Source organism: Lagenorhynchus albirostris, chromosome 3, assembly GCF_949774975.1.
Source record: "Lagenorhynchus albirostris chromosome 3, mLagAlb1.1, whole genome shotgun sequence".
Taxonomy (NCBI): domain Eukaryota; kingdom Metazoa; phylum Chordata; class Mammalia; order Artiodactyla; family Delphinidae; genus Lagenorhynchus; species Lagenorhynchus albirostris.
The window spans coordinates 169,285,129-169,312,896 of record NC_083097.1 but is presented as its reverse complement, the minus strand read 5'-3'; the positions used below and the strand labels follow the sequence as shown (position 1 = coordinate 169,312,896).

At 61.0% G+C, this 27,768-nt stretch overlaps 3 protein-coding genes across 17 annotated transcripts in view; 2 read left to right on the top strand and 1 right to left on the bottom strand.

Moving 5' to 3' along the window:
- TCF3 (transcription factor 3) overlaps nucleotides 1-19,083 on the top strand; it is a 35,775-nt gene extending 16,692 nt beyond the window's left edge. For 3 of the 11 annotated variants that reach the window (XM_060145671.1, XM_060145673.1, XM_060145672.1), the window contains exons 4-19: nucleotides 2,094-2,167; nucleotides 2,327-2,405; nucleotides 5,122-5,189; nucleotides 6,452-6,581; nucleotides 7,253-7,302; nucleotides 8,519-8,621; nucleotides 8,704-8,873; nucleotides 8,964-9,096; nucleotides 9,505-9,563; nucleotides 9,665-9,743; nucleotides 10,526-10,599; nucleotides 10,956-11,117; nucleotides 11,192-11,294; nucleotides 13,851-13,980; nucleotides 14,165-14,400; nucleotides 16,685-19,083. In XM_060145671.1, coding sequence (XP_060001654.1) covers nucleotides 2,094-2,167; nucleotides 2,327-2,405; nucleotides 5,122-5,189; nucleotides 6,452-6,581; nucleotides 7,253-7,302; nucleotides 8,519-8,621; nucleotides 8,704-8,873; nucleotides 8,964-9,096; nucleotides 9,505-9,563; nucleotides 9,665-9,743; nucleotides 10,526-10,599; nucleotides 10,956-11,117; nucleotides 11,192-11,294; nucleotides 13,851-13,980; nucleotides 14,165-14,400; nucleotides 16,685-16,827 — 1,793 coding nt within the window. In that variant the 3' untranslated portion in view covers nucleotides 16,828-19,083. Of the gene's footprint in view, nucleotides 1-2,093; nucleotides 2,168-2,326; nucleotides 2,406-5,121; nucleotides 5,190-6,451; nucleotides 6,582-7,252; nucleotides 7,303-8,518; nucleotides 8,622-8,703; nucleotides 8,874-8,963; nucleotides 9,097-9,504; nucleotides 9,564-9,664; nucleotides 9,744-10,525; nucleotides 10,600-10,955; nucleotides 11,118-11,191; nucleotides 11,295-13,850; nucleotides 13,981-14,164; nucleotides 14,401-16,240; nucleotides 16,468-16,684 lie in introns of those variants that run through there. The other 8 variants (XM_060145676.1, XM_060145675.1, XM_060145680.1 and 5 more) reach the window with 8 other exon arrangements.
- On the bottom strand, nucleotides 145-24,991 carry LOC132517795 (basic proline-rich protein-like). Of its 5 annotated transcripts, none has more exons than XM_060145685.1 (4): nucleotides 24,816-24,991; nucleotides 6,536-6,728; nucleotides 6,144-6,278; nucleotides 145-5,152 (listed from the first exon to the last, which is right to left on the bottom strand). In XM_060145685.1, exon 4 carries the CDS (start codon nucleotides 3,749-3,751, stop codon nucleotides 2,783-2,785), a length of 969 nt encoding a protein of 322 aa, XP_060001668.1. In that variant the 5' UTR covers nucleotides 3,752-5,152; nucleotides 6,144-6,278; nucleotides 6,536-6,728; nucleotides 24,816-24,991; the 3' UTR covers nucleotides 145-2,782. The 5 variants fall into 5 exon arrangements, with proteins under 5 accessions (XP_060001668.1, XP_060001669.1, XP_060001666.1 ...); XM_060145686.1 differs by having other exon boundaries at nucleotides 6,542-6,728; XM_060145683.1 differs by having other exon boundaries at nucleotides 6,551-6,728.
- LOC132517796 (cytochrome b-c1 complex subunit 10) lies at nucleotides 23,833-27,729 on the top strand. Its single transcript, XM_060145688.1, has 3 exons — nucleotides 23,833-23,986; nucleotides 26,923-27,071; nucleotides 27,571-27,729. Exons 1-2 carry the CDS (start codon nucleotides 23,937-23,939, stop codon nucleotides 27,041-27,043), a joined length of 171 nt encoding a protein of 56 aa, XP_060001671.1. The 5' UTR covers nucleotides 23,833-23,936; the 3' UTR covers nucleotides 27,044-27,071; nucleotides 27,571-27,729.
- The last annotated feature ends 39 nt before the right edge of the window (nucleotides 27,730-27,768 follow it).

Below are 27,768 nucleotides of genomic sequence, written 5' to 3'. Positions count from 1 at the left end.
GCCCTCTGCTTGTCCATCTCCCACCTCTTCCTGGGGGCAGGGCTGGGTCTGAGCAGAGAGATGACCTTTCCGGGGGCTGCCCTGCCACCACTTCACCTCCAGCACTTCAAAAAAAAGAAATTATATTGCAACAGCAACGTTTCATTCTATTAGTACATTTTAATTAGAACGTGAATAAGAGATGTTATGAATATTCATGATTGGGTTATTTAAAATGCATAATTAACCAGTGGGGGGTTAATAACTATTAATGGCAGCGGTGGGGGAGGGCCCATCCCTCTTTCTGTCGTCTGGTCTCCAGCAGCGGGGAGGCTGGGGCTGGGTGAGGGGGGTTTTACCAGAAAGGGCAGAGCAGGGCCTGGTTGCCTCTACCTGAAGCTTGTGGGGCCCAAGTTGGAGGGGTCCCTGGGTGTCGGCCTCAGGAGAGCCCGTCACCCTGCCAGCCCTCGGTGGTGGGGTAGGGGGGTGGGAAGGCCTGGCTTTGGCCTTGGACCTGGCCTCCTGCTCTCTTGCTCAAGGGTCCTGGTGACTCTGGGGCCCGTGGTGGATGCCCATGGGGGTGGGGGACCCAGAGCCGAACGAGCTCGTGGGCGGGCACCGGAGAGCGAGGGGATGACAAGTGGCCGTGGAGGGAAACGGGGGCTCGGGTGCTGGGCCTTCTACCAGGGTCACCCCCCCTTCACCAGCTGCTCTCGGCCCCAAAGCCCAAGTGGGGACTCAGGACCTTGGGGTGCAGACACCCCAAACCTGGCAGCACATGTTAGATGGATTTGTGGAGACCATGGGAGCTCCGTCTGACCCCCTGCCCGCCAAAGCAGCCCCCAGCTCCGCATTGTAATCACATTGGAAATTTTTGATTAGAAAACAGAATCCAACCGAGGTATATGAATATTTATCAGACTGGGAGATTAATATGCATAGTTATGCAAATCAGATAGCAATTAAACACCAACTCCCCAGGGGAATGATTAACTCAGAGGCACCAAAAGAGAAGGATGCAATTTGAAAGAAATTTTTGGTACAGATGCGCAGAGGAGGGCGGGGTGAAGGATTCCGGCTGGGGTGTTTGGGATGTCCACCACGTGGGGTCGGGGGTGGGGTGGGGTACGTCCCCTGGCACAGATGGCAGGGCTGGGCACGGCCTCTCTGGCTCAGCCTGGCCTGGGCAGCTTTGACTCAGACTCGTACGTGGACACCCCCAGCCCTGCAAAGTAGGGCGTTTGTGACCCCATCTGAAGAGCAGGGAAACTGAGGCACAGGTGGGAGGGGCCTGGGGACTGCTCCCGTTCTGCTTGTGCAGGCCCTGAGCCCCGTGGCCCTTGATGGACGGTGTTGGAGCTCACGCAACCGGGAAGGGTGCAGGCCCGTGTGCCTGCCTGCTGGGAAGATCCGGGTCCTGGGCTGGGCCCCTGGGCTAGTGTTCAGGGAGATAAGGGCCCTGCCCTGCCCACCCTCCATCGAAGGTCCTTGTCCCCACGGTGGCTAACCCTGCCACACCTGGGCCTCCCGGGCCCCGCCTATCTTACCGGATTGGATTTCTCCTTCCCTGCCGCCAGCCTGTGCCTGGCGGGTAGTCCGCGGCAGCTGCCGCTGTTACTTCAACAAAGGGACAGCCCCGCCTCTCGAATTGCCGGCGATGGGAAGGGGGAGGCTCCCACTCTCGAGATGAGAGATATCCTTCATTCCCATTCCCTGACGCCTTCATGAACCTGGGCCAGAGGGAGGGACTTGGGCCTGGGGAGGGAAGCCCAGAGTGCAAGTGAGGGCTCCGTCCAGGGTGGGCTGGGAGCTGCACGGGTGGGTAGAAGTGTGCCCCAGCAATGGCAAGTTTGCCAGCAGCTGGTGGTGGAATTGTTTCTTGGGCCGTGGACCCAGAGGTCTGCTTAGTGCCGGTGTGTCCGGGGTGCTTGCCGCTGGCAGTGGTGTCACCATGGGTAGTGCTAGGGTGGGTGCATCTGGACGGGCTCCAGCTCCAGGCTGGGTCGGGAGGGGCCTGGAAAGCTTCCCAGGTCGAGTGAGGGCTCCCCGAGGCGATGCGGCTGGTGTGGAGCGGCCAGGGGCCGGGCCCCTAACCCTGCCTTCCTGCCCTACAGGTCTCGAGGACCGGCCCAGTTCGGGCTCGTGGGGCACCGGCGAGCAGAACAGTTCCTCCTTCGACCCCAGCCGGGTGAGGAGCCCCTGGAGGCCTGAGACCCTGGGGTGGGGGTGGGCGAGCGCGAGGAGAACCCCGGCCTGGCCTGCAGGTGCTTTGGGCTCTGTGGCGCGGTCACATCCTGACCCAGAGGTGTCCCTGAGCCTCCCTCATCCCTGCCCGTCCCCTCTACAGACCTACGGTGATGGCGCCCACTTCAGTGAGTCCCATGGCACCCTCGCTTCGTCCACATTCCTGGGACCTGGGCTCGGAGGTGAGTGTCCACGTGGTCCCTGCCCCCACCCCCGTGCCCGCTCGGTCCTCGAGCACCAGGGCTTCCGGGATGGCCACCCAGAGCAGAGGACACAGGTGGGGACCAGCCAGGTGCCTGCCGGGAAGTGGACTCCGGAGTCCTGACAACCTGGGGAGGCCGAGTCTGAGGCCGGCCCCCTCGCCTGCTCTCCCCAGAGCACCGGCATCCTGACCGTGAGAATCAGCATCGGGACCTGGGTGAGGGTCCCCTCTCTAGCCCCAGTTTCCCGACCTGGGGATGGGGATTCTCAGAGCCTTCTGCGTAGCCAGTGGTAAGGACTCACCTGGCTCCCTAGGTCTGAAGGCCCACCCCCATCTCGCAGATGAGCAGACTGAGGCTCAGCGAGAAGGGACCCGGCCTCTGGGACCCTCAGGCCCTGGTTGGGTGTCCGAGCGCTGGCCCTGCTGAGCCTGGGCCCTCCCTGTTCTGAGGGAGTGTCGGGGTGACTGCCAAGCTGGCATCTCTGGAGGTTGAAAGGGGCCGGGGGGTGAGTCAGCTCCCACCTCAGGGCCTGGGCTGCGCACTCCTGGTGCTCCTGAGACACGAGGTCCTTGCACATGACAGCCGGGTGAGGTAGGCTCCTTTGGCACCGTCCCCAGCGGTTCCCAGGCCGAGGTGCATGGCGGCGGGGTTGGTGGCTGCTGGGGGAGGTGGGTGAACTCTCGTTGCCGGGCCCAACCAACCAGTGGGGCAGCCAAGGCCGGAGGGCCTGGGGTCCAGCCCTTGTGGACTGGCGCATGGAAGGAGCCAGACGGGCGAGTGTGGCCTGGGTGCAGTCCCAGGCAGGAAGGGGGAGCACAGTGTCCGGCACCCACTGTGTCTAGCGGGAGTCTGTGTGCATCTCCCAGACCAGGATGTGAGGGCTGGCCGGGTGGCCTCTGCACCTGCCACGACACCGGTTCCCCTCTGCTGTTCCTTCCTCCGGCTTCTTCCTGGCACGGGCAGTTCCCACGGCCGGGCCTGGTCAGCAGGGCCCAGAGCCCAGCTGTGCCACACACCCGCCACACGCCCCAGTGGCCGAGGAGCTCGGAGAGTGCAGCAGGGAGCCCAGGCCAGGCCCAGCGAGACAGTGGGGAGGTGGGCGCAGTTTCGGCCTCCCTGGGCCCTGGTTTTCTTGCCTGTGGACTGGGGCTGGCGATAGCCATGGTGGGGCAGCGGGCGGTGAGTGCCAGGCCCAGGGGGCGAGGGTCGCTCTGTTCCCGTGGGGCCCCCAACCTGGTCCAGCTCCTCGATGAGACCTGGTGGGTCTGCTCTTGGTGTCTGTCCTCCTTCCCCCTCTCATACGCTGATGCCCAGGCCCGGTGCATGGCTTGGGCACCCGCTGTATACCCACAGGGCTCGTGGGTCTCTCAGGTCCCCTCCCAGAACCTCTGTTTTCTCTCCTTGCCTCCCTCAGCCTTCCTTTCAGGATGCCCCTGCTTGGTGCCTGCTGTACGCAGGGTCAAACCACAGCAGCCCCACCCTGCAGTGGGGAGCCCAGAGCCCTGGCTGGGCTGGCCAGCTTTGCTTCCCACGTCCACCCTGGGAAGGGAGGGAGGAGTGCACCCTCTGGACTGGGGGCGAGTCCCTCTGGCCTCCAGGCTGTGGTTTGTTCATCCCTAAATGGGCCCCGTGTCGCCTGCCCTGAGCTTGAGCTGGTGGCGTGGCCTGTGAGGCATCTGCTGTGTTGGTAGGAGCGTGGTCCTTCTCCCTGTCCCCTAAACAGCATTTGCTCCAAGAGTCCACTTGAAATTGTCCTTTTAAAATCAAGGGGAGAGGGAATTTCCTGGTGGTCCAGTGGTTAGGACTCGGCACTTTCACAGCCGAGGGGCACAGGTTTGATCCCTAGTCGAGGAACTGAGGTCCCACAAGCTGCGCAGCGTGGCCAAAAAATGAGTAAAAATATTCAAAAAATAAATGGATAAAGGGGAGAATTCCCCCACACCCCCTGCCCAGTTTGAGAATAAACCAAATTAGTCAAGCATTCTGATTTCTTGCTCACGGTAAGGCTGGTTAAGGTCCACCCTCAGTCAGGACAGGTGCCCAGCTGAAGCCAGAAACAAACTGAAATTGTCCAGGTACTGATGGATCCAGGGACCTGCTTCAGGCGAGGCTGGATCCAGGTGTTTGTGTAGCTGCAGGAGTCTGTTCATACCAGCTGCTCTCTCGGGCAGGCTGTCCCCCCACAGCTCGGTCTTGCCCACCCACACAGAGGAAGGGCTCCTTCGCACTGAGTGGCTTGAATCCGCATCCCCAGCGATGCCACATGCTTGTTTGTGAGCTGACCCTGTCCAGGAGCTGGGGAAGGAGCCCAGGGCCTGGGTGCTGAAACTTGCAAGATACCAGGGACCTCGACCTGTCCCCTGGGAACCCAGCACCCTGGGGAGTTGACACCTCATGACCTTGAACAGAGGAAACCAAAGCTCGAGAAGGGCAGGGGTGGGGAGCCGAGTCGGTGCTGTCCCGCTCTGGGGATGGGGCACGGGGGGGCCCTGGCGGGTTTGCAGAATCCTCTGCGGGTCATCTGGGGATAGCGTCTGGCTGGAGCCCCACTTGTCCCTCAGCCCCTTGCCACTTGATGGGGAGACCAGTGTGCCACCACGGTTTTCAGTGTCGTGAACTTGTGGAGAGCCTGCTGTATGCGGGCGTGTGCCGGCCTCTGGGTCAGCTCCGGGTGACCCTCCTTCCTCTTCCACAGGCAAGGGCGGCGAGCGGGGCGCGTACACCCCCTTCGGGAGAGACGCAGGGGTCGGCAGCCTGACTCAGGTGAGGCTGCGTCTGCAGGGTGGGCAGGGGAGGGCGTGGGTCCCGTCGGCCCCCAGTGGCCCTTGGAGCCTGGAGAGCCCCCGTCTCCAGGTGGTTAGGGATGGGAGGTTCCCAGTGGGGGCCACAGTTACCGCTTGACTTCTCACCCCACCTTGTATTCCCTAGTTTTAATTTGAAACGAATTCGTCCCAAATTGCCTCCTGATCTGGGAAGGCTCAGCCAAGTGCTGGTCACTCTCCAGCAGCCGCTGAAATGGGCCCGGTCCCTGGGTCAGGCCGGGTGGGTTGTCGATGGGGAAAGGGGAGGCTGGGGTCCAGCCTGTGGGGCCCTGTGCACAGCTGAAGGGGTTCCAGGAGACACCTGCCCGCCAGCCTGCCCCCAAGTGGCAGACAGGGAAACCGAGGCCAGCCAGGTAGACGAGGCCTGACCCTCGCTCCGTGCTCCCAGCCTTGTGGTCCAACCTCGGCACAGTCCCCGGCCTGGGCGAGATTGTCACCCGTGGCCACCCCACTGGGATGCTGACGGGCCAGTTGCCTGGCACAGTGGTCCCTTGTGGCCTCCTGTCCCGCCCCACCTGGTCTCTCTCCCGCCCCACGCCCGAGGGCTTTATTCCCTGCCTGCAGTCCTGGAACCTCAGGGTGCAGCTAGGCCCTGCTGCAGGCAGCACCGCCTGTGTGCACACTGGGCCTCAGCCAGGTCACAGCCACTGAGTGCCCGTGGGCCCCCAGGTCATCGGCCAGGGGCAGAACGTGCATGGCCCCATCTGTCCCCACGACACCCCTGAGCCGTGGAACGTCTGACATGCCCATTGCACAGACAGGAGAGCCAAGGCTGCAGCACTGCGCCTCGAACCCCAGTCATTGTTGCTTTCCTGGGAACAGAGTCTATTTCAAACGCATGTCTGCGAGATTAAACCGTTTACCTTAAAAAAAAAAAGGGGGGGGGGATACGTACGAAGTAAAACACACAGATTCCCTTGACACCTGAAGCATAGTTGTGCCCGTTTAGCGCCCAGACAGCAACACATCTTCAGGCTTGACGGTGTTTCTCTCCTCATCTTTTTCCTTCATGAAAATGAATCGGTGGTATCTTAGATAAGAGAAACGCCAGCGGTGTCAGCAGGGAGGGACCTATGCCCCAGGTCACTGTCACCCCAGGACCCTGCCATTGGCCTGGGCCCTTGCTCTTGCCTTTGTTGTTTTAAACCAGAATGGCCTGGGGGCTGGGCAGGGGACCGGCTGCTAACCCTCCCCCTCCCTCAGGCCAGCTTCCTGCCCAGCGAGCTGGCCCTCAGCAGCCCGGGGCCGCTGTCGCCCTCGGTCGTCAAAGGCGGGTCCCACTATTACTCCTACTCCGGTCACCCTCGGCGGAGAGCTGCAGATGGCGGCCTGGGTGAGTGGGGCGGTGGTGGGGACGGCGGTCCCTGTGGGTCCTGGCGGTCGCGTCCTGTGAGGTCGGGCAGTGCTGAATTGGCGCGGCGAGGGTTCCACAGCCCTTGGTCGCTTCCCCAGCCATACACACCCTGCGCACCGTGCGGTTCTGTCGAAAGACGCTTCGTTTAGCGAGGTTGCTTTGATTTAGTGATGCTAAAGTCACCCACCCAGAAGTACACAGGTGCCAACGCAGGCCCACAGCGAGTGGGACCGGGATCCCAGCTTCCCGTCCGGGCCGCACTGGAGCCGGAAGGCCAGCGGCACCTGGCAACCATGGAGGCGCCCAAGCCAGGGTTGGGGCTTAGCAGTTTCAGCGAGGGGGAGCTTGCAGGTCCGGGACTCGGCGACCGGGCAACTGCCAGGAGCTGGGGCTCGCGGAGCAGGCACCGGCTCCCGTGTCCACGAACCCTGCGACCCGGCTCTCGGCACACACCCGCCCCCTGAGTTCACCACGTGGGCCTGAGGCTGGTTTAAGTCATTCTCTTAGTAGGGGAGCTTGGGGGTCTCTTCTCCGAGCTGCAGGGTGGGACTGTCTCCCACCCCCTAGTGACAGGAGTGTCCAAGCGGGAAGGGCCCCAGTGGTGAGGGCGGGAGCCTGGCCAGGGGTGCTCACTCCTCTTGTCCCAACAGACACGCAGCCCAAGAAAGTCCGGAAAGTGCCGCCGGGTCTCCCATCCTCGGTGAGTTGTGGGACAAACTGGCCCCACAGGCCGAGTGCCTCTCGTGACCCCCTCCCGAGGGTGGGCTGGCCCTGCGTGGGGTCTGACAAAAGCCCCATGGGCCCAGCTGGACTTCTTCCCTGAGGCCCCAGCCCTGAGGTAGTCGGGAAGTCCTTCCTTGGGTCTAGCCTGGGTCCCTCCTGCTTTCAGAGAAGGTGGTTTCCTCTGGCCGAGGCGCCTCAGAAAGGGTGTGAACGGGGTCCTGGAAGCGGGAGTGGGTGGGCATCCTGGCAGCCAGTTAGAGGGTTTCCCGCCCCATCCGCCCTGCTTGGAGCTGCCCTCTGTCCTCACCCCATGCCTGGTGGCTGGCGGGCTGCCAGGCCCAGCAGATGGTGCTGAGCCGTCAGCGGCTCCCAGCCCCGTGCTCCCGAGACTTAAATCACGTTGGGAGAAAAGGCACTTTGCTGGACTCCCCGGCTCAGCCACCACCCTCTCTGCTTGCCTTCTGTGCTGAGCCCCGGAGGCTGATGTGGCCCGTACCAGGCCGTAGGCCCAGAGGCTGTTTTAAGACTCAGCTCGTGATGTCACGTCCTGGAACATCAGAGCTGAGAGGCCCCTGAGCCCACTTTGTCCTACCATCTCTCGGCACTTGAACCCCGCTTTCTGCTCCAGTGCCGGGGCAGACGTGGCCAGTTGACCCCAGCACTTTCCTGCAGTGCCCAGCCGATCAGGGTCGGCACTGATCCTTGAAAGCCTTTGCTGTCTTACTGCTCTGGGGCAACTGGGGCAGAATATTCACCCAGGGCCCTGCCTCTGAGGCCCCCAGGTCTCGTGTGATCAGGGCTGGGGTTAAGGCAGGTTCCAGTGCTGGGGGCGGCACAGCTGGGCTCTGCTGGATCAATAGGAGTTTACTGGATTAAGGAGGGAAAAGGCAGTCTGGGCTGGGGGTCCAGTCTACAGAGGCCTCAGGCGCAAGGCTGGGACTGTGGGGAGGGCAGCAGGTGGGGGTGAAGGAGGAACAGCAGAGAGAGGTGGTAACGCGAGCAGAGCCTCAGACGCAGGGCTGAGGTGCGGTTCTAGAGGGAAGGTTTGGAGAAGCACAGGGAAGTGGGTGGTGGGGTGGACAGCCCTCCAGGTGGAGGGGGAGACCCAGCAGGGGGAGCTGCGAGGCGGGGGCTGGCCGGTCCCCACCCCCCCCGGCCCCTCCTGCCTCACCATGCCCGCTGGCCCAGCACAGGTGTACCCACCCAGCTCAGGTGATGATTACAGCAGGGACACCACCGCCTACCCACCCACCAAGACCCCCAGCGGCACCTACCCTGCCTCCTTCTACGTGGCAGGTACTTGAGGGCTCGCCTGGGTTGCCTGGGGCGGGGCCCGGGCTCCCTCTGCCCGCCCACCTCACCATTCCCCTCTCCGCAGACGGCAGCCTGCACCCCTCGGCCGAGCTCTGGAGCCCCCCAGGCCAGGTGGGCTTCGGGCCCATGCTGGGCGGGGGCTCATCCCCCCTGCCCCTCCCGGCAGGTGGCGGCAGCTCCGTGGGTGGCAGTGGCAGCGGTGGGTTTGGCGGCCTGCACCAGCATGAGCGCATGGTAGGCCCCGTGGGGTGGCCGTGGCCGGGGCGGGGGAGGTGGGTGGGCAGTGCCCCGTCTGACCCCTCCTACCCCGTCCCCTGCACACAGGGCTACCAGCTGCACGGAGCAGAGGTGAACGGCGGGCTCCCGGCTGTGTCCACCTTTTCCTCGGCCCCCACGGGCGCCTACAGCAGCGTCTCCAGCCACACACCCCCTGTCAGCGGGGCCGACAGCCTCCTGGGTACGGCCCCCTCACCCCACACCTCCGGTGGGCTCAGGATCCAGCCCTGGGTATCATCATTAACCGCATCCCCCTTGCCTGGCTCGGGCTCCTCGGGCCCCCTCAGACGTTTCAAAGTGGTTCCTCGATGAGTAGGTCCCACTGTTCATTTGGGGAAACTGAGGCGCAGCGAGGGGCTGCTCACCCCGAGCCCCACAGCCTGCCTGTCCCCAGAGCACTGTGGAGGTACGTGGTGAGGCGTGAGGAGACACCCGACAGAGACCGGGGCTGCCCAGGGCCAGGCTGGGGCATCCGTGCAGGCAGATGCGTGCAGAAGGGAGCTCCCCGTCAGCCGGGGCGAGCAAGCCCAGCCCAGGTGCTGGGGCTGCTGCATCCCAGAGGCTGGGCCTCACCTCTCTCCACCCACAGGCTCCCGTGGAACCACGGCCAGCAGCTCTGGGGACGCCCTTGGGAAGGCGCTGGCCTCGGTGAGACTCGGCACGTGGTGGGTGGCTGGGTCGGTGACCCAGGAGGCTGACTCCTGACCAGCCACGTGGTGGCCCTTTCTCTCTCCCTGTCCCCGTCACAGATCTACTCTCCAGACCAGTCAAGCAATAACTTCTCATCCAGCCCCTCCACCCCCGTGGGCTCCCCACAGGGCCTAGCAGGTCTGTGCAGCATGCTGGGGGAGGGGACTGGGTCTGCTGACTAGCCCCGGGTGGGCGGGGAGCTGGACAGACCACATGCCTCAGAGCTCACGTTCCCTTGGCCGTCGAGGAGGGCTCCCTAGAGGATGGGGGGCTTCTAAGCCAATGCTCCTAGGTCACAGCAGAGGCAAAGGTCAGGAGGTGCGACGCGGCAGGCCATGCGTTGTGAGCGTGAGGGGCATGTGGGATCCAGCGGGGGGGCCTGGGATGCCCAAGAAGCAGAGCAGCCCGGCCCGAGGCTCCTGCCTGGACTCCAGGACATGGGCATGTTGGCATTAATTCACCCCAGAAGCTGTTAGGCACCTACTGTATGCCTCATGTTTGGCTTTGCCAAGGGGGCCGGGTCCCCTGTCCCTAAGAGGTTGTACCCGGGGCTCAGCGAGGGGCCGTGGAGAAGTGAGGGCCACGGTCTCCAGAGGGCACACAGGCCTGCACGGTGCCTCTGGGGCTCCGGTGGGGCGGGACTGGGAGGGGCCGCCTGCCCCGTGGGTTTTGCAGTTGGAGAAACTGAGGCTCAAAGATGTGACCTGCCCACTGGGTTCACACCCCAGCCTGGCAGAGCTGTCGGGCCAGCTGGGCTGAGATTTAGACGTGGGTCTCTTAGACTGCTCTGTGGGCGTGGGAGCCCCTGTGTGGCCAGTCTGGGCATCACAGCCGCAGACTCCCAGCCCAGCCTTTCTCCTTTCCTGGGTCAGGCTGCACCGACCACCCCCCCCCCACTCACGCGCATCTGCCCCTTCCAGGGACGTCACAGTGGCCTCGAGCAGGAGCCCCCGGTGCCTTATCGCCCAGCTACGATGGGGGTCTCCACGGCCTGGTGAGTGTCCTGGGGGCTGGGGAGGGTGCACCCTCGTGGGAGCGCAGGGAGCAGAGGTGCTTGTGAACACACAGGGACACCCGTTTGGGGTGGGGGGTGGCTTCGCATGTCTGCCATGGCCACAGAGCCACATCCTGTAAGAGGTCTCAGGTGTCGTGGAAACAGCAGAATGTGCGACAGGACAGGTGCCCCTTGACCAGGTTAAACTTCTCAGCTAATTTGTTGGGAATAGGGTCCAAAGCTGGTGGGTGGCCAAAGCTGTGGCCGTAGCCTGTGGCCCGCGACGGGCAGCTATGCTGTTGGCAGCTGTATGGGGTCCCGGCGGCCCAGGCCCCTCACCCCTGTCCACCCCACAGCAGAGCAAGATGGAGGACCACCTGGACGAGGCCATCCACGTCCTCCGCAGCCACGCTGTGGGCACAGCGGGGGACGTGCACGGACTGCTGCCCGGCCACGGGCCGCTGGCCTCAGGCTTTGCTGGCGCTGTCATGCCACTGGGCGGGCGGCATGCTGGCCTGGTGAGTGCTGGGCAAGGGCAGGCCGGGGGGTCGGTTGGGGCCAGGCCAGCACTGATAACCCCCCTCGTCCACAGGTGGGCGGCAGCCACTCGGAGGACGGCCTCTCCAGCAGTGGCGGCCTCGTGCACAACCACGTGGCCCTCCCCGACCTCTCCCGGCCGCCTGACTCCTACAGCGGTAAGTCCCTGTTACGTCCCCTGTGCAGAGGTGGCTGCACCCCAGGGTGGCCCACACCGTGGGCCCGCCAGTAGGTGTCACTCCTCCTTGGAGCCACATTCCTCCTCTGGAAAATGGGGACTGAGAGCCACCCGCCAACCTTCCCGGTGGCCTATGGGCCCGGGACTGTCCACCCGCATCTCCAGTTGAGGAAACTGAGGTCCAGGGTAACTAACTGGGCACTGGTGCGGAGAGGGGGAGATGCCCCCTGCCACATCACCAAAGCCCTACCTGGCTTGGTGCCAGGATCCCACAGGGGTTGGGAGGGGCCCTGCTGCTTCCGGGGTGGGTTGCTACCTCTCTCTCTGTTCGCCCGGTCAATCGGAAGAGTCCCAAAAGGCATATGTTTAGTGTCCATCGTGTGTCTGGCACTTTTCTCGGCACCAGGGAACAAAACAGATCAGGCAGAGAAAGGGGGTGACTTGTGCGGAAACTGGAAGGTGAAGGAAGCGTGTCAGGATGAGTGCTGGGGAGAGAGTTGTGTGTGTGTGGGTGCACGCGTGCAAAGGCCCTGGGGCAGAGCTGTGCCTTGTGTGTTGGAGGAACAGCAAGGAGGCCCGTGTGTCTGGAGCAGAGTGAGCGAGGGGGAGAGAGGGAGGAGGGCAGGGACGGGAAGGGACGGGGTAGGGGATGGGGCAGGTCGTGCAGGGCCTTGGGGAGGACTTGGGCTTTTACCCCAGGGAGGTGAGGGCCCTGGAGGGCTGTGGGTAGAAGAGGGCAGGGCCTTGCTCAGGTGCTCATAGACGTCCTCTGGTGGCTGCTACTGGAAGGACAGACTGGGTGGGGGGCTTGGGTTGGAAGTGGGAAACAGGGCAGAGGGGTCCAGGAGGAATGGTGTGGGTGGATGCTGTGGACTGGCCTGTGAGGGGCCGAAGAGGGGGCAGTGGTGTGCGATTTCCAGGTGCTTTGAAGGATTTGCAGATGTGGAGGAGGTACGGTTCCAGTCTGTAGGTGGGGTCTCGGGGTCCTTGGCACACAGTGGAGTTGATGGTGGGGAGCCTGGGCAGGTCCCAGGTGGGGCAGGGTCTTAGGCGGGGCCAGGGTCCCGGGCAGATCAGGGGGGCGGGCATTGAGGGGCCTGGAGGAGGGTGCACTACATTGGATGCTGAGTTGAGGGCCCCGTCAGGGCAAGTGGGGCGGCGTTGGTGGAGTTCTGGGTTGTTAATTGTCTGGGGAAGCAGAGAAATCAGCAGTAGCGAGAGGGGCAAAGTCACTTGGCACGAGGTTAGCTATAGAATGGGGTAACGGGCAGGCTTGCGCATGCCCACTGGGGTTTGGGGCCCTGGGTGTCACAGGGTCCTGTCCCAGGGTCAGTTAATGCTGACCCTGCAACAGCCGGTGAGACCCAGGCCTGGGGAGGATCCAGGACTACACCCACCCTGCCCCCATCGACCTGGTGAAAAATGCGCTGTGCCACATGCTGCGCGCATTTGACCGCAAGGCCCCCCTGAACCCACCACACAACCCTCAGGCCCGCCTGAGGGCCCTGCAGCCCCAGAACCAGCCTGACTCTTGACTGGGTGTCCAGATTTTGTCACTGCACACCTGGGTGGCGTCTGGGGACATCTTTGGCTGTTACAGGGGCAGGGATGACGCTCAGCCCCCACAGGGCCCAGGATGCCCCGGCCTGGTGGCAGCAGTTCTGAGGGAGCCCCCGAGCTGGTCTTTTAAGCACTGCCCGCGTCGTGCGGTTCAGCTGCGGGAGAGCCCAGGCCAGTCCCGCGGCCACGTGGTGGTTTCAAGCAGCTGTGTGCCCTCGGCCGCGGGTCTCTTTATGTGGCCTGGGCCTGGGGTTTTGTGGGTCATTGTCCTACTGGGTGGCTTTCCCACCCGACTGCTTGCTCAGCTGCCATGCAAGGACCAGCCCTGGCCTCACGGGACACTAGGTCCCGCCCCAACCTGGGCCCACGCGTGGGCGCTCTTCCGAACCTTCCGAGCGTGTCTCCTGGTGGCGGGTGTGATTCTGGGTTGGAGGGTTGCTGGGCACACATGTGCCCGCCTTTTCCAGATAAGGCGGAAAAAGTGTTTTCCAAAGCGGTCACACCCATAAGCGATACTCAGACCCGCAGCATTTCAGCATTTTCTGAAGCGATGACGCAGATTGCAGGCTCCCGGGGGCCCTCCCTGCCCCCCTCGGGCTTCTCCATCACGTCCGCACTGACTTGTAGCAGTTCTTTGGGATCGTGGGGACCTGCCCTTTGTTGGCTTGTACGTGACGGCGTCTTCTGTCCAGTGGCGCAGCCGCTTATTTTCTTGGTGATGAGAAGTTCTCAATTTTGATATATTCAAGTTTATCGATTTCTGTTTCTTTTGAGGACAGCTCCTTAGCGTTTTAGGAAACAGTTTTCCGCCCCTGAGTGGCCACGACATTTCGGCGCACTTTCTTCTGAAGGCCTTTCGGTCCGTGGGGTCTGGAACGGGTGCCCGCGTGTGGCGTGAGGCCGGTGTCCCGCTCCTGGTGGGCTTCTGGGTGGCTTGCCGTTGCGCACGGAGGCCCCTGACTCCGGCCCGTTGCAGATCTCGGGCACGGCGCCGCCCCAGGGCCCGGCGACATCAAGCGGGAGGAGCAGGAGGACGGAGAGAACGTGGCGGCCGACACCGCCGAGGACGAGAAGAAGGACCTCAAGGCCCCGCGCACCAGGACCAGGTGCCGCCCCCCCCACCCCCACAGGCCGGCTGCGCACGCGCGCCCCGTGAGGGCGCCGGCTGCGCATGCGCACGGGGGCCTCTCAGGGCGCCCGTGCACACGCACGGGGCGCCGGCTCCCGAGGCCGCGGCAGGCCCTTGCCCGGCCCTGCCTCACTGTCTCCCTCTGGCCCCTGGCCCCGTAGCCCGGACGAGGACGAGGACGACCTTCTCCCCCCAGAGCAGAAGGCTGAGCGGGAGAAGGAGCGCCGGGTGGCCAATAACGCGCGGGAGCGGCTGCGGGTCCGAGACATCAATGAGGCTTTTAAGGAGCTGGGGCGCATGTGCCAGCTGCACCTCAACAGTGAGAAGCCCCAGACCAAACTGCTCATCCTGCACCAGGCCGTGTCGGTCATCCTGAACCTGGAGCAGCAGGTGCGAGGTCAGTGGGGGCGCCGCTCCCCTCCCCCACTGCTGCCCTCGCTCTCCCCTCCTCCCTTCCTGGAGCCCACCTCCCCTGCGTGACATCCCCCGCTGTGACCTTTCTCCCTTGCCCTGTGACCTTTTCCCTGCAGTGACATCACCCCTGCAGTGACTTCCTCTGCTGACTTTCCGCCTCCTACAGTGACCAGCCCCCCTTCAGCGACCGTTTTCCATTTCCCTGCTGTGACTATCCCCCCAGTGACCATCCTCCTCTGCAGTGGCCGTTCCCTCCTCAGTGACCATCTCCCTCCTGACCGTGGGTCCTTTGCCTAGCCAGGCCCCATTGCTGTCTCCAGTGGGTTTTTTTGGCCGTGCTGCGTTGGCAGGCGGGATCCTAGTTCCCCAACCAGGGATTGAACCCGCACCCCCTGCAGTAGAAGCGGGGGAAGTGTTAACCACTGGACCGCCAGCGAAGTCCCATCCCATTGTCCCCTCAAGTGAGAGGAACAGACTCTCGACTCCTAGCCCTGTAGCCCTGGGCACTTTGGCACAGAACTGTCTTCTCAGACCCCAAAGACTCCACCTGCCCAGCCCTTCCTTCTGAGGAAGCCCAGAGTCCGGCTGGCAGGGACTCGTGTCCCCTGGCTCCCAGAGAATGTCACTGTCGCTCTAGCTCTGAGCAGACACTTCGTGGGGCGCCTGAGCCCATCGGTCCCCACTTGCAGGTGGGGTTCACCCCCCATCCCCAAGGCTGAGTGAGGGTCAGGGAGGCTGTGTGACTCCCTCCAGCTGATTCCTTAACGACCCCCACCCCACCCCCGCTGCCCCATTAACCCTTTCTCTCCTGCAGCGCTGTCGCTTGGACCGGAGCTAGGGCCCTGGCCTGCCGCCCACTGTCCCCTGAGCTCTGGGGTTTCCGCGTCCCCACGGCGGCATGAGCGTCACGCCGCGTCCGCCCGCCTCTCTGCTCTCTGCCCCCCGTGCTCCCCCACCCTGGCCGCCCACCTCCTCATTCCCACCGGCTGCCCTCCTTACCTCGCACTTGCGCCCAAGCGCTGAAACGGCAGGGCTGCGACCCGGGCCTTTCCTCCCCCACGGCCCCCATCGGGACTTGAGGGAAGAAAGGGGCCCCGAGGCCTGTCTGTCAGTTTGGTCTGCACGCTTGTCCTGAGCTCCGGCCGCCGCCGCCACCCGCGGGGGTCGCTCAGGCCCGAGGGCAGGGTGGGCGGGCAGGACGGGCTCCCAGGGAAACAGGCAGATGGAGAGGTTGTTCGTGCAGAGCCCCACGCTGCGCCCCTGGGGGGCCTGAGCTGGGGTGTGGACCCCGTGGTCAGCTCTCTGAGCCCCTGTTCCAGACTCGTTGGGGGGACTCAACACTGTGCCCGCCACCCAGCGGTTAGAGCACAAGTGCCAGGCCTCAGGGTCCTCCAGGCAGGGCTCAGGGCGGCCACTCCAGGCCCAGCTCTCAGGCAGCCAGGGTCCAACGTGGGGCAGGTGCAGTCCTGTGGCGCCCAGGCATGAGGGGTCTCCAGGCTGTGAGCTGGTTTGCTTCTGTGGACTCAGCGTCCTGAGCTCTGGGAGCCCCAGGCCTAGCTCTCCTTCACCCAGCAAGCAGCTGCTCTGAACGGGGAAGGTCGTCATCCTGGGGGTGGGGGGCATGGGGCCTCCCTGTCTCCTGGCCAGTCCTGGGCACGGCGAGCGGGCGGGGGCAAGGGCTGTGCCCAGCTCCATGCACATGCGCGGGTGGGGGGTCAAGGCCCCACCTCCTGCCAGGCACACGGCATGCGCACTCGCAGCCAGCGGGTGCCCTCCCCACGACCCCCGCTCGGGACTAACGGGGCCCCGGTGCTGTGACCCAGCAGTACGGAGGAGGTGCTGTCCCTGGAGGAGAAAGACCTGAGGGACCGGGAGAGGCGCATGGCCAATAACGCGCGGGAGCGGGTGCGCGTGCGGGACATTAACGAGGCCTTCCGGGAGCTGGGGCGCATGTGCCAGCTGCACCTCAAGTCGGACAAGGCGCAGACCAAGCTGCTCATCCTGCAGCAGGCCGTGCAGGTCATCCTGGGCCTGGAGCAGCAGGTGCGAGGTAGGCGCCCGGGCCGGCCCCGCCCCGCCCTCCCGCCCACCGGGGACCTGAGCCGCCGGCGCCCCCCGATGCTCATCCTGCTCTGTAGACCCCCGGCCCGTATGGCCTTCTCGGGGACGGGGACAGGTCGAGAGATGGAGCAGCCGTGCGGGCCCCACCCCAGTTCTTCCTCCCCCCCCGGGGACCTTCTCCCACAGTGCTCTCCCCCTCCCCCCAGAGCGTAACCTGAACCCCAAAGCGGCCTGCTTGAAGCGCCGAGAAGAGGAGAAGGTGTCCGGCGTGGTCGGAGATGCCCAGATGGTGCTGTCGGCCGCCCACCCAGGCCTGGGCGAGGCCCACAACCCTGCCGGGCACATGTGACAGGAACGCTGCCCAGACGAGTGACCCCACCTTGGTCTAACCTGGGACAGTCAACGCCAGGCGCCTGGTCCCCACCCCACGCAGCCCGTGGTCAGCCTTGAGCCAACACCGCCCTGGGCGCTCCGGAGGCAACACCACCGCCAGGCCTCTGGCTTGATGGATCCTGAAACTGCGTCTCGGCCCTGCTGCCCAGGCCTGGGCGGCAAGGAGCATTGTTTTTGTTTTTGGTATATACATGTTGTCAGACAAGAAAATGAATGCCTTAAGTATAAAACGTGAAGACTCAAACATACCGTTCACAGGAGGGAAATGCTGTGCGGAGCCAGCTTGGTCGGCAGCCACCAACCAGCAACTTGTGCCTACGCCTGAGAGGTTTTTTTTTTTTTTTTTTTTTTTTAAGGAAAATAAAAGGAAACTTAGTTATGAGAGTTTTTTTTTTTTTTAATGTAGAAGAAAATTAGTAAGAATGATGCCTTTGGTCTCTTTTTTTTTTTAGCTTTTTTTGCATATGTTTTCTAAGCAACAAATTTTTTTGTATAAAAGTCTCGTGTGTCTTGCTATTTTTGCTGCTGTTTCTAGAAATGAGCATTGCATTTCATGATCAACAAGGTTATTAAAAGTTGTATTAAAAAGACCCCAGGACTTCCCTGGTGGTCCAGTGGTTAAGATTCCACGCTCCCAATGCAGGGGGTACGGGTTCAATCCCTGGTCGGGGAGCTGAGATCCCTCGTGCCACATGGCGTGGCCAAAAAACTTTAAAAAGATCCCGTGTAAACTTGAGGTGCCCCGGCCCCGGGAGCCACTGGACCAGGGGTGGCAGGTGCCGTCCAGTTCAGGTTCTAGTGTGGGGGGCTTGCTCTTGTGGTTTTGCTCCCTGCGAAGTAGCAGGTGGGCCCTTGCTTGGTGGGGGCCTCCCCTGCCAGATCTGCTCCCCTCCCTCAGGAAGGGGGACACCGTGCTGGGGCACCTCCAAGGAGGCAGGGACGCTCCCCTGTCACACAGCTGAGGTTCCTGCCCGCAAGCAGCTCGGGTCCCCCAGGCCCCTGCCTGCGGCCTGCCAGCCCCACATCCCTCCAAGTCCTGGGACCTCTCTCAGACGGGACTTTGTGAGGAGCAGCATTCCTGGGCCCGGGGCCTGCGTTGCTGAGCGTGGTGCTGGGGGGCCTCCCTAAACACCCCGTTCTTCATTCTCTGAACTCTGGCACAGAAACCCCCTGCTCCCCGAGTGGCCTTCCTGGTGTGGACTGGGGAAGCTACAGGATCCCCCTGCCCAGAAAGGCCCCCAGGCTGTGTCTGTCAGCGTCGACGCCCCACTGCAAACCAGGAGGCTGAGCCGCTCTCAGGCCCTGGGTGCCAGCTCCCAGGCTTCCCCAAGTAGCCCTTTCTCCTGTATGTTCAGGGGAACCCACTCGGCCTGGGCTGTCCCAGGTTTAAACAAAGTCCAGGGCGGTTGGTCACCTTACGTGTCACCTGGGTGTGGGGTCAGGCCTGCTGGGGTCTCACCTGCCCTCCCTCTACCCCCTGCAGAGAGGCCTTAGGTACCCCCAGGCTGGCTGCGTGCACCCCACCCTACCAGCATCCCAGGTGTCTCCCCCCAAACCCCCTCACTCCCCGAGCACTGGGGCGGCCTGACTCCTCAAGACTGGAACTCCCCACGGCTGGGGGCCGGGTGCCCCACGGGAAGCTTGAGGGAACCCCAAGGCCAGCAGGAGCGGGACATCCCAGCTTGGGGCCGGGGCCACCTCCAGGTCCCTGGGATCCCCTGGGGTCTGCCCCTAAGACCGATCAGGGGACTCTCCTTGGTGACTCCCCTGGTCTGTGGGTCTTGTCTCTCTTTGGGGAACCCGCCTCAGTTTCCCTCTGCCTCGGGCCTAACCCACAGACCCAGATGGGCAGGGGCTGAGGAGCCTCTGCGGCCCCCCTGAGGCCCACAAACTTTTGAACTGTGTATTACATATATAATTTAAGTTTTATATATTTTATATATATATAATGAGATTAACCCAGCACGGGAAAAAGTAGCCTTGGGGGAGGGGAAGAACTACAATTACAGGGAAAATTGTGCTCTGAGTGCCTCAGGATAACTGATTTTTTTAAAAACAACAAAAAAAAAGTTTTTTAAGTAGAATAATTTTATATAAGTGTCAACACAGCTGGCTGAATTCTTTGGGATTTTTAATAACGATCCTCTAAAGTCGATTTGGAGACCTGTACATAACAGCACTGTAGCAATAAATGTGACATTTTATGACAATACTCTGCTGTCCCTGGATCTTTCAGCTGCTGTGTGCTTACAGATGAAAAGAGGGGTTGGGAAGGTGGTGCCCCCGGTGTCGGCGTAGGCGCTCACTAGGTGGCCTGAGTACATCCCACCAAGGATGGCCCGGGGTGTTGTGGACTTATCCGCACTGCACATCTGGACAGCTAAAACAGCTCGGCGGGCGGGCAGGGGGCTTGGAAACCACAGGAATCTGTTCTTACACATTCTGCAGGCCAAATGTCCCAGGTCCAGGTGTGGTAGGGCCGCGTTCCCTCCTGACCACCCCCCCCCCCCAGGAGAGTCCTTCCTGCCTGCCTCTTCCAGCTTCTGGGGGCCTCAGGTGTGCCTCGGTTTGCAGCCGCATCACCCTGATCTCCACCTCCATCTTCAGGTGGCCTCTCCCTGTGTGTCTTGTGTCCAGGTGTCCCTCCTACACACACACCTGTCATTGCCTTAGGGCCGCAAAATCTCTAGCATGACCTCATCTTAACCAATCACATCTGCAAAGACCTTATTTCCAAATAAGGTCCCGTTCACAGGTAGCAGGGGTGGGGGGTGGTCAAGACTTGAACATGTCCTCTTGGGAGGACACAGTTCAGCCCTCAACCGGGGTTTGATGGGGTGGTGGTGAGCAAGGCCGCAGACACTGGGAAAGGTGGCCACGGTGATTCCTTGTTCTAGAAGCAAAGTTCCTCGGGCAAAGCCAGGGAACTGCACTTGGAATAAGGGCTCCCGGGATGTGGAAGCTGACTGGCTCCTGGCAGAAGGCCACTCCCTGAGTTAGTATGTATGTATGTATGTATGTATTTTAACATCTTTATTGGATCCCAATGCAGGGGGCCCAGGTTCTATCCCTGGTTAGCGAACTAGATCCCACATGCCTCAACTAAGACCTGGCGCGGCCAAATAAATAAATTAAAATAAATAAAAAAATAAATATTTTAAAATAAATAATGTAATACACCAAAACCCACTGAATGATTGATGCACACTGAATGGGTGAATTGTATGGTGTGTGGATTATATCTCAATACAGGTGTCTAAAAATATCTTAAAGGTGCCAAAATCCTTATCCAGGGAGGCGTCGCCTCTCTGTCCCAGCAGGGGTTGGCTCCATGAAAATTTCTTGAAGGAGCATCTGCTTGACTCAGGTCAGAGAAATCTGGTGGCAGGGGGTTGGGCACAGGGAAACTGGGGCGGTGGATGTGTGTGTGGCTTGACAGTGCCAGTGGTGTCGCAGGTGTGTTCCTGAGTCCAAGCCTTTCAAAGCCTGCGGCTCCCCATCTGCTGGATGCCCACCGGGCCCTCCAGGGCTGACAGAGAACGCGCAGAGCCCGGTCCTGGAACAGCCCTGACACCCACAGGCCAGGGAGGGAAGGGACATGCCTGACTGAGACAGATGGTGCCGGGCTGCAGCAGGGTGATGGGAACCACAAAAGAAAGGCCCACGTCCTGACCTGTGAAGGGCACCCTATTTTGAAAAAGGGTCTTTGCAGATGTAATCAAGTTAAGGATCTCAAGATCATCCTGGATTAGGGTGACCCCCAAATCAATGACAAGTGTCCTTAGAAGACAAGAGACACAGACGAGAAGCCACGTGACAACAGGCTGGAGGGATGCAGCCACAAGCCAAGGGATGCCGGGGTGGGGTGGGGGCGGGGTGGCAGGGGACAGAAGCTGGAAGAGGCAGAAAGGACCCTCCCTTGGAGCCTCCGGAGGGACCACAGCCCCGTGACACCTTGATCTCAGACATATGGTCTCCAGAACTGGAAGAGGATAAACCCCTGTTGCTTTAAGCCACCCAGCTTGTGGTCATTTGTCACGCAGCCACAGGAAATTAATAGCATCTGTGCCCTTTTTTAAAACGGCAAAACATCCAAACGCAACAGGGACTCTTCATACCCGCTGGTCGGAACACAAACAGATACAAGGACTTTGGAAAAGACTTTGGCGGTGCACCTGAAACTAACATGTTACACATCAATTACACCTCAACAATAATAAAAGCCTGTGGCAGTTTCTTCTACAGTTAAACATAAGCCTCCCCTACAAGTCAGCCAGCAGCCAGTCCACCCCAGTCATCCACCCAAGAGACACAAAGACACATGTCCACACAAAGACCTGGATGCAACTGCTCATTGCAGATTCCTTTCCCATCGCCAAAACGTGGAAACCACCCAAATGTCCTTCAACAGGTCAGTGGGTAAACACAAGGGTCCACCCACTCCATGGTCCATGACTCAGCAGTGGAAAGAATGAAACTCTGATGGAAACAATGGCTTGGATGATTCAAAATAGCTACGCTGTGTGGACAAAGCCAGACACCAAACAGAACATACTCTATGATTCTCGGTAGAAAAGTCTAGAAAATGCAGACTAATTCACAGTAGCGTGGTTGTAGGGGCTGGAGGGGGGAGTGGGTGGGGTCCCAAAGGGGCAGGAGGAAACTTCCAGGGGACGAGGGGGAGGTGTTCATTATCTCCACACTGTGATGGTTTCATGGGTGTGCACATATGTCGAAATACCAAGTTGTATGTTTTAAATACGTGCATTTTTGTAGGTCAAGTATACATCAGTAAAGTTGTAAAAATTGTAAAAGAAAAGAATCCAACAGATGAACGGATAAACACCATGTGGTCCCTCCACACAGGGCAACATCACTCAGCCATGAAAAGGGGTGAAGCCCTGACACTCGCTACAGTGTGGATGGACCTTGAGAACACGACGCTCAGTGAGAGAAGCCAGACACAGAAGGACACACAGGGTGTGATTCCATTGATGGGAAACGTCCAGAACAAGCAGATGCATAGACAGAGAGTGAATTCCTGGTTGTCAAGGGCTGGGAAGGGGGTGGGGGGTGGAGTGACTGCTGATGAGGACGGGGCTTCTATTGGGGTGATGGAATGTTCTGGAATTAGATGGAGGTGGTGGTCGCACAACCTTGTGAATGTACTAAAGACCACTGAATTCTACACTTTACAATGGTTAATTGTATGTTATGTGAATTTCACATTGATGAAGACAAGAAAAGTCGTTCCGTTTCCTGAGGGCCAGATAGGGATCCTGCATGGAACCCAGGAGGCCAGGGCAGAGGGCCAGCAGGGTGCGAGCGGGGCCAACCGTTCTTGCTTATCCACCATCTCTTCTGGTCACAGAATCCTGGTATTTTCTTTTGGGGATTCTCCTCCAATTTCAGCCCACATCCTCAAATGAGAGGGGCCAACTCTGCCCTGTTTCCACAGCACGTGAATGAGAAGCAGCTTGGGGGCATTTTCTGTGATTATTGGGAAAGAGGTGCCATCTTCCTGCAAGGGTTGCTGTAATGTCAACCAAGAGTTTCTGGGTGCCTCTGCTCAGAGTTCACCACAGAGTAAGGGCAACACAGAGGAAAGAAGAGCTGAGAGATAGAGAGAAGATTCATAATCATATTGCTAGACTCCTGGATGCAGCTGTGCCTGAAGCCATCTAACATGCCACAGAACTTCCTTCTGTTCTCTTAAGCCAGTTTTTGTTCTTCGTTTATCACTTGAAATGAAAAGCATTCTGCCTCGTGAGCTGAAGTGCATTAAGCAGAAGGAACAATGCGGCAGAGCTTCAGAAACTGCTGGATCCAGGACCTGCAGCCCCAAGGCCTCTATGCCCACCTCTGCTCATCTTTTCACACAGGTCTAGTCTCTGTCTCATGATTTCTAATCTCTGTCTCAGATTCTACAATCTCCAGGGTGGCCCCTACATCCCACTTTTTAAGTTTCCATCGAGGACAGAGACTTAATTCAGGTCCTCTCTGATCCCAAGCTCAAAAATCCCAGGGCAACTGGAAAGGCGGAGAAACAATGTCCAACTCAATAGCAACGAGCACCCCTCCTGCCCAGACCATGGTCTCCAACCAACCTCATGGTCGGAGGCCAGGGCTAGGTGAGAACCTGCAGCCCTCTGGGAACCGCAGTCTTGGAGGGTGCTGAGGGGCCGATCCCAGCAGGATGGGCTGGGCTGGGCAGACAAACCCCACAGTGTCCAGTCCGCATCTCCAAGCCTGCATTCGACGCTGGGACCCCGGAGGCGGTGAAAGGAGAAGGCGAGCCCGAGCGAGCCTGGGGCGGCGGAAAGCCGAGGGAGGAGGACCCACCTGTCCTGGGTCCATCAGCTAACAGGTGGCATCCTGAATGTTGACAGCGCGAGGAACCAGGCCTCCCTCTGCTGCCGGAATGAGGAATCACTCCCAATCGAAACGTGCAAACAATTTGCCACCGAGCCTCTGAGCAACAGACAACAAAATGCCAGCAAACCGAGGCTCGGGGAAGCGCTGTCATCTGGCCAAGGTCCCACACACAGCGAGTCCAGTGACAACGCCTAATTCCTCCAAAAGGGAGTTCAAATCCCACCCTTCCCCTCTGTGCGACTCTGGGCTTAACCCTTCCCTGTTTGGCCTGTTTCTTTAACTGTAAATAAAGTTCTGGCACGTAATAAGGACACAAACTCACCAGTCAAATGTCGCGGGCCACACTTAGTCGCTGGACGTTGCGCAGCTTGGGGCCACTCTGACCGCCGGAGCGGAGAGGCAGACCCCGCGTACTCACGTCACGTGGTCAGAAAGCCCCGCCTCCCTGGCCCGCCCACTCTAGTCTGCGTTCTTCAGACCCTCCCCGGAAGTGAGTGCAAATATTTTCCGAGTCTGCGCGCGCAGCGGCGGCGGTCCCCGGATCTCGAGCGGTCAGCCCGCCTGGGCTGGGCTGGGCCGGGCAGGGCGGGGCGGGGCCTCCCTGCGGGCCTGCGCGCTGCTGGGGCCGCGCCTGCGCAGTGCGCCCGAGCCGGAGGGGTCAGGGTCACCCTGAGCTGAGACGGCGCCGCTATGTTGGAACGGTTCGTGGGCCCGCGCTACCGCCAGCTGGCCAGAAACTGGTGAGGATGCGGCTACCGCCCCCGGACCCCTTGTCCTCCCAGGTCCCAAATGGGGAAACTGAGGCACAGAGCGGCGGCGCGGTCTGCCCCGCGAGTGGCTGGCCCCCAACCCTGAGGCGCTTTGCCTGGGGGCCGCGATGGTGCCCACCCAGTCCGCGCCCAGCACCCCCGGCTCAGCTCCTGGGGCTGGAAACTGACCCTATGCGCTCCTGGCTTTGCTTTTGTTTGACGTTGTTGTGAAGCCGAGGGCTGCGCCTGTCCTTGACTGACCCCCGTGGGAGGCGGGTGGGATGGGGGTGACCCCACGTGGCAGCCGGGATTGGGGAGCACACGACGTGAGGCGCTGAGAAACAGCGGGCCTGTACTCCGCAGTCGTGTCCCTGAGCCCCGGCAGGGACCTTCGGGTGGACAGTGACAGTGGCGCTTTACAGCTGGGGCGACCCAGGCTCAGGACGAAAGTCCGTCCCTGGCGTCGGGTGGGACCGCCAGCGGCCCCTGCAGCCCCTACCGCGGGCGGCTCGAGCCTCCGGGCGCTGTCGGTCCGTCCCCATCTGCGCGTGGTCAGAGCAGCGACCCCCTCATCCAGGGTTTCGTTCAGTCGGCAGCAGCACCCACTGAGCAACTGATGTGTGCTCGCACTTACCACTGAGTCGGGTGCCGGAGACACAGCGATAAACGGAACTTTCCTGGCTGACGCTCTAGGTCGTGGACCAGAAAAAAATTAAACCGATGTGATCCACGGCATGAGGTTGATGTAAAGTAATAAAGGGGGTGGGTGCAGTCCTGTCCCACCCACACTGGCTTCCTGAGGCCAGGAAGCGGGACTCACCCCCAGGAGACACTATGGAGTTGTGGGGTCTCAGTCTCGGAGCATCCGCGCTCACCAGCGGGGTACTCTGCACTCAGCGCCTCCGGGCGTCTTCCTGTGAGGAGGGGGAGGAGAGGTGGTGAGGGTGTAAAGAAGTCCCACGAGGGACTGTCAGCAGCATCATCACCTTCGGTGCCCCGTGGAGGTCAGGCGTGTGGCCACCTCCCTCTCTGTGAGCTGCACCGGGCCCCAAGGGGAGTGGCCAGGATGATGGCGGGGCGGGGCGGAGGGGGGCGGGCGGTGGAGGCCTCCCTGAGGGCAGGCTCCTCTGACCTCAGCACCCCTCAAAGCTGTTGGGCAGTGAGAGGAAAGATTCCCTCTCTGTTCGTGACACCTGCCCCAGAGCGTGTTCCAAAAGCAGCAATAACCCGGGACCCCACCAAGGCGCAAAGTTGAGTTGTACGGGCCTCTCCCCAGGGTCTCCCCAGGGAGCAGGGGGTGTCGTTGGTGAGGCAGGTTGGGGAGGGGGTGTTGCTGCTTCCATCTCTCCACCCCAACACCCCAGGCCCATGGGTTATGGCGATCCGGTGAAGTGGGCACCCATGCACAAATTCTGCCCCTGCACAGACCAGCGATGGAGCCTGTGAGAGTTCTCTGTCGCTGCATAACAAAGAGCCCACCAAATGCAGCAGCTTTGCAGACATTCATTATCAGTTACTGTGGGTCAGGAATTGGAACACAGCTGAGTCCCCTGCTCAGTGTCTCATCTGAAGGCTTTACTGGAGGATGTGTTTCCAGGTCACACCTGTGGTTGCAGCAGGGGGCCACCCTCAATCCTCTGCCACAGGGGCCCCTCTACAGGGCAGCTCACAAACTAGCAGCTGGCTCCCCGCAGAGAGGGTAAGAGCAAACGAGCACGCCCTGACGGAGCCAGTCCCTAAAAGTCCATCTCAAAAGTGACATTCCCTCGCGGTCCGGTCCAGTGGTTAGGACTCGGCGCCTTCACTGCCGGGGCCTGGGTTCAATCCCTGGTCGGGTAACTAAGATCCCGTAAGCCGTGTGGTGCGGCCAAAGAAAACCAAACCAAAACGAAAGAAGTGACAGCCCATCATCTCTCATATTTGATTTATCAGAGGCGAGTGACTGGATCCTGCCGACCTCAAGGGGAGGGGCTGTACAGGGGTGTGAACACCAGGAGGTGGGACTATTGGGGCCGTCCTGGACCCTGCCCATCAATGGACGTAAATGTGGAGTGTGGTGGTCTTGGAGTCCCTGCCTCGGCTCTGCACCCGGTGGGCTGTGTGTCTCGGGGGCATGGCTTGCCCTCTCTGTGCCTTGGTCTCATCTGTGAGACAGGGACCCTGATAACTCACACCTCCCTCAGTCCATCGGCTGTCTCAGGGATCGAGCTGCTGCAAACCACATTAACGTGCCTACCTGCAAAGTTTAGATATCCTTATGCTTTACAAGCTTGGGCTTTTTTTTTTTTTTTTTAGTGGAATTCCTCAAATAAAACCTTAATCAGGGACTTCCCTGGTGGCGCAGTGGTTAAGAGTATGCCTCCCAAAAAAAAAAAAAAAAAAGAGTCTGCCTCCCAGTGCAGGGGACCACGGGTTCGAGCCCTGGTCCGGGAAGATCCCACATGCCACGGAGCAACGAAGCCCGTGTGCCACAACTACTGGGCCTGCGCTCTAGAGCCCGCGAGCCACAACTACCGAGCCCACGTGATACAATTACTGAAGCCCGCACGCTCACAGCCCGTGCTCCGCAACGAGAAGCCACCGCAACAAGAGAAGCCACCGCAATGAGAAGCCCGTGCACCGCAACTAGAGGAAGCCCGTGTGCAGCAACGAAGACCCAGTGCAGCCAAAAATAAATAAATAAATTTACTAAAAAAACAACAAAAAAACCCCTCATGCATATCCTCATATGAAAGCAGATGGGAATGGAGTTGCCTCAGGGTCACTTGCCTGGTGCCTGCCCTCGGGGTCATCAGCAGGATGTGTCCACAAAGCTGGGCAGGGCCCGGTGTGTGGGGGTGGTGTGGGCACCTGATAAATGGCAGCTTGGGATGGGGGGGATCCGGCCACGCTACCGGGAGGGTGAGGCCTGACCCCCGTTCTTGCAGGTTACCCACAGTGGGCATGTGGGGCACCGTGGGAGCCCTGGGGCTGGTGTGGGCCACTGACTGGCGGCTGATTCTGGACTGGGTGCCCTACATCAACGGCAAGTTCAAGAAGGACGATTAATTAAACCCATCCCCCTCGGACCCCTCCGGTAAGTTTCAGCAGCTGTCGGCTGGTGTAGCCCGGGATTCCTGAGCAGCAGAGGAGCAGTGTTCCCCGCAGGTCCAGGGCTGGACCGGCAGGTGTTGGGGGCACACCTGGAGAACCCTGCCTGAGGGCGGAGCCCTGCACTAGCCTCCTGCCTGGTGGCGCAGAGCTGCCAGCCAGCAGCCTCGGTTTGTGGGGCTGGGGAGTGGGCGCTGCCCCTCGGGGCTCAGTCCTGGAGGCTGAGCCTGCACCCTGGGTGGGGCGGAGGGATGCCCCGTTTTACAGACAGGAAAGTGGAGGCTGGCCTCCCTGGGCGGGCTGCTGTGAGCACTGACGAGCCCGGCGCTGTGCTGCCCACCTGACAGCCCAGAGTGCACGCGCATCCCCATTTCACAGACTCCTAAGTGGCACAGCCAGATCTGGTGTTAGAGCCTGTTGGCGGCGTCTGTGCTCTTACTGGGCGCTCAGCATCTGCTGCTCACCCTGCTTCATTCCCCCTCCAGGTGTCTGGTGGTGCTGCCCCCTTCCATCTGCATCTGGAACGGCCCAGGCTCTTGGGATTGACCTCGAGGAAATACACGGCGCGAGTTAGGTTTCCTACGTTGGTGGAAATAACTTTGGTGTGTGAACACACATGGCATTAAACCTCACTCTGAAACCTGCTGGCCTGCACGTGCTCATGCTGGGGCTTGGTTATGTTG

Coding starts and splice junctions, on each gene's coding strand:
- LOC132517795 (XM_060145685.1), bottom strand. CDS start 3,751: ATGCACCGGGCCTGGGCATCAGCGTATGAGAGGGGGAAGGAGGACAGA.
- LOC132517796 (XM_060145688.1), top strand. CDS start 23,937: ATGTTGGAACGGTTCGTGGGCCCGCGCTACCGCCAGCTGGCCAGAAAC. Junction 23,987..26,922: donor CGCCAGCTGGCCAGAAACTG/GTGAGGATGCGG, acceptor CCGTTCTTGCAG/GTTACCCACAGTGGGCATGT.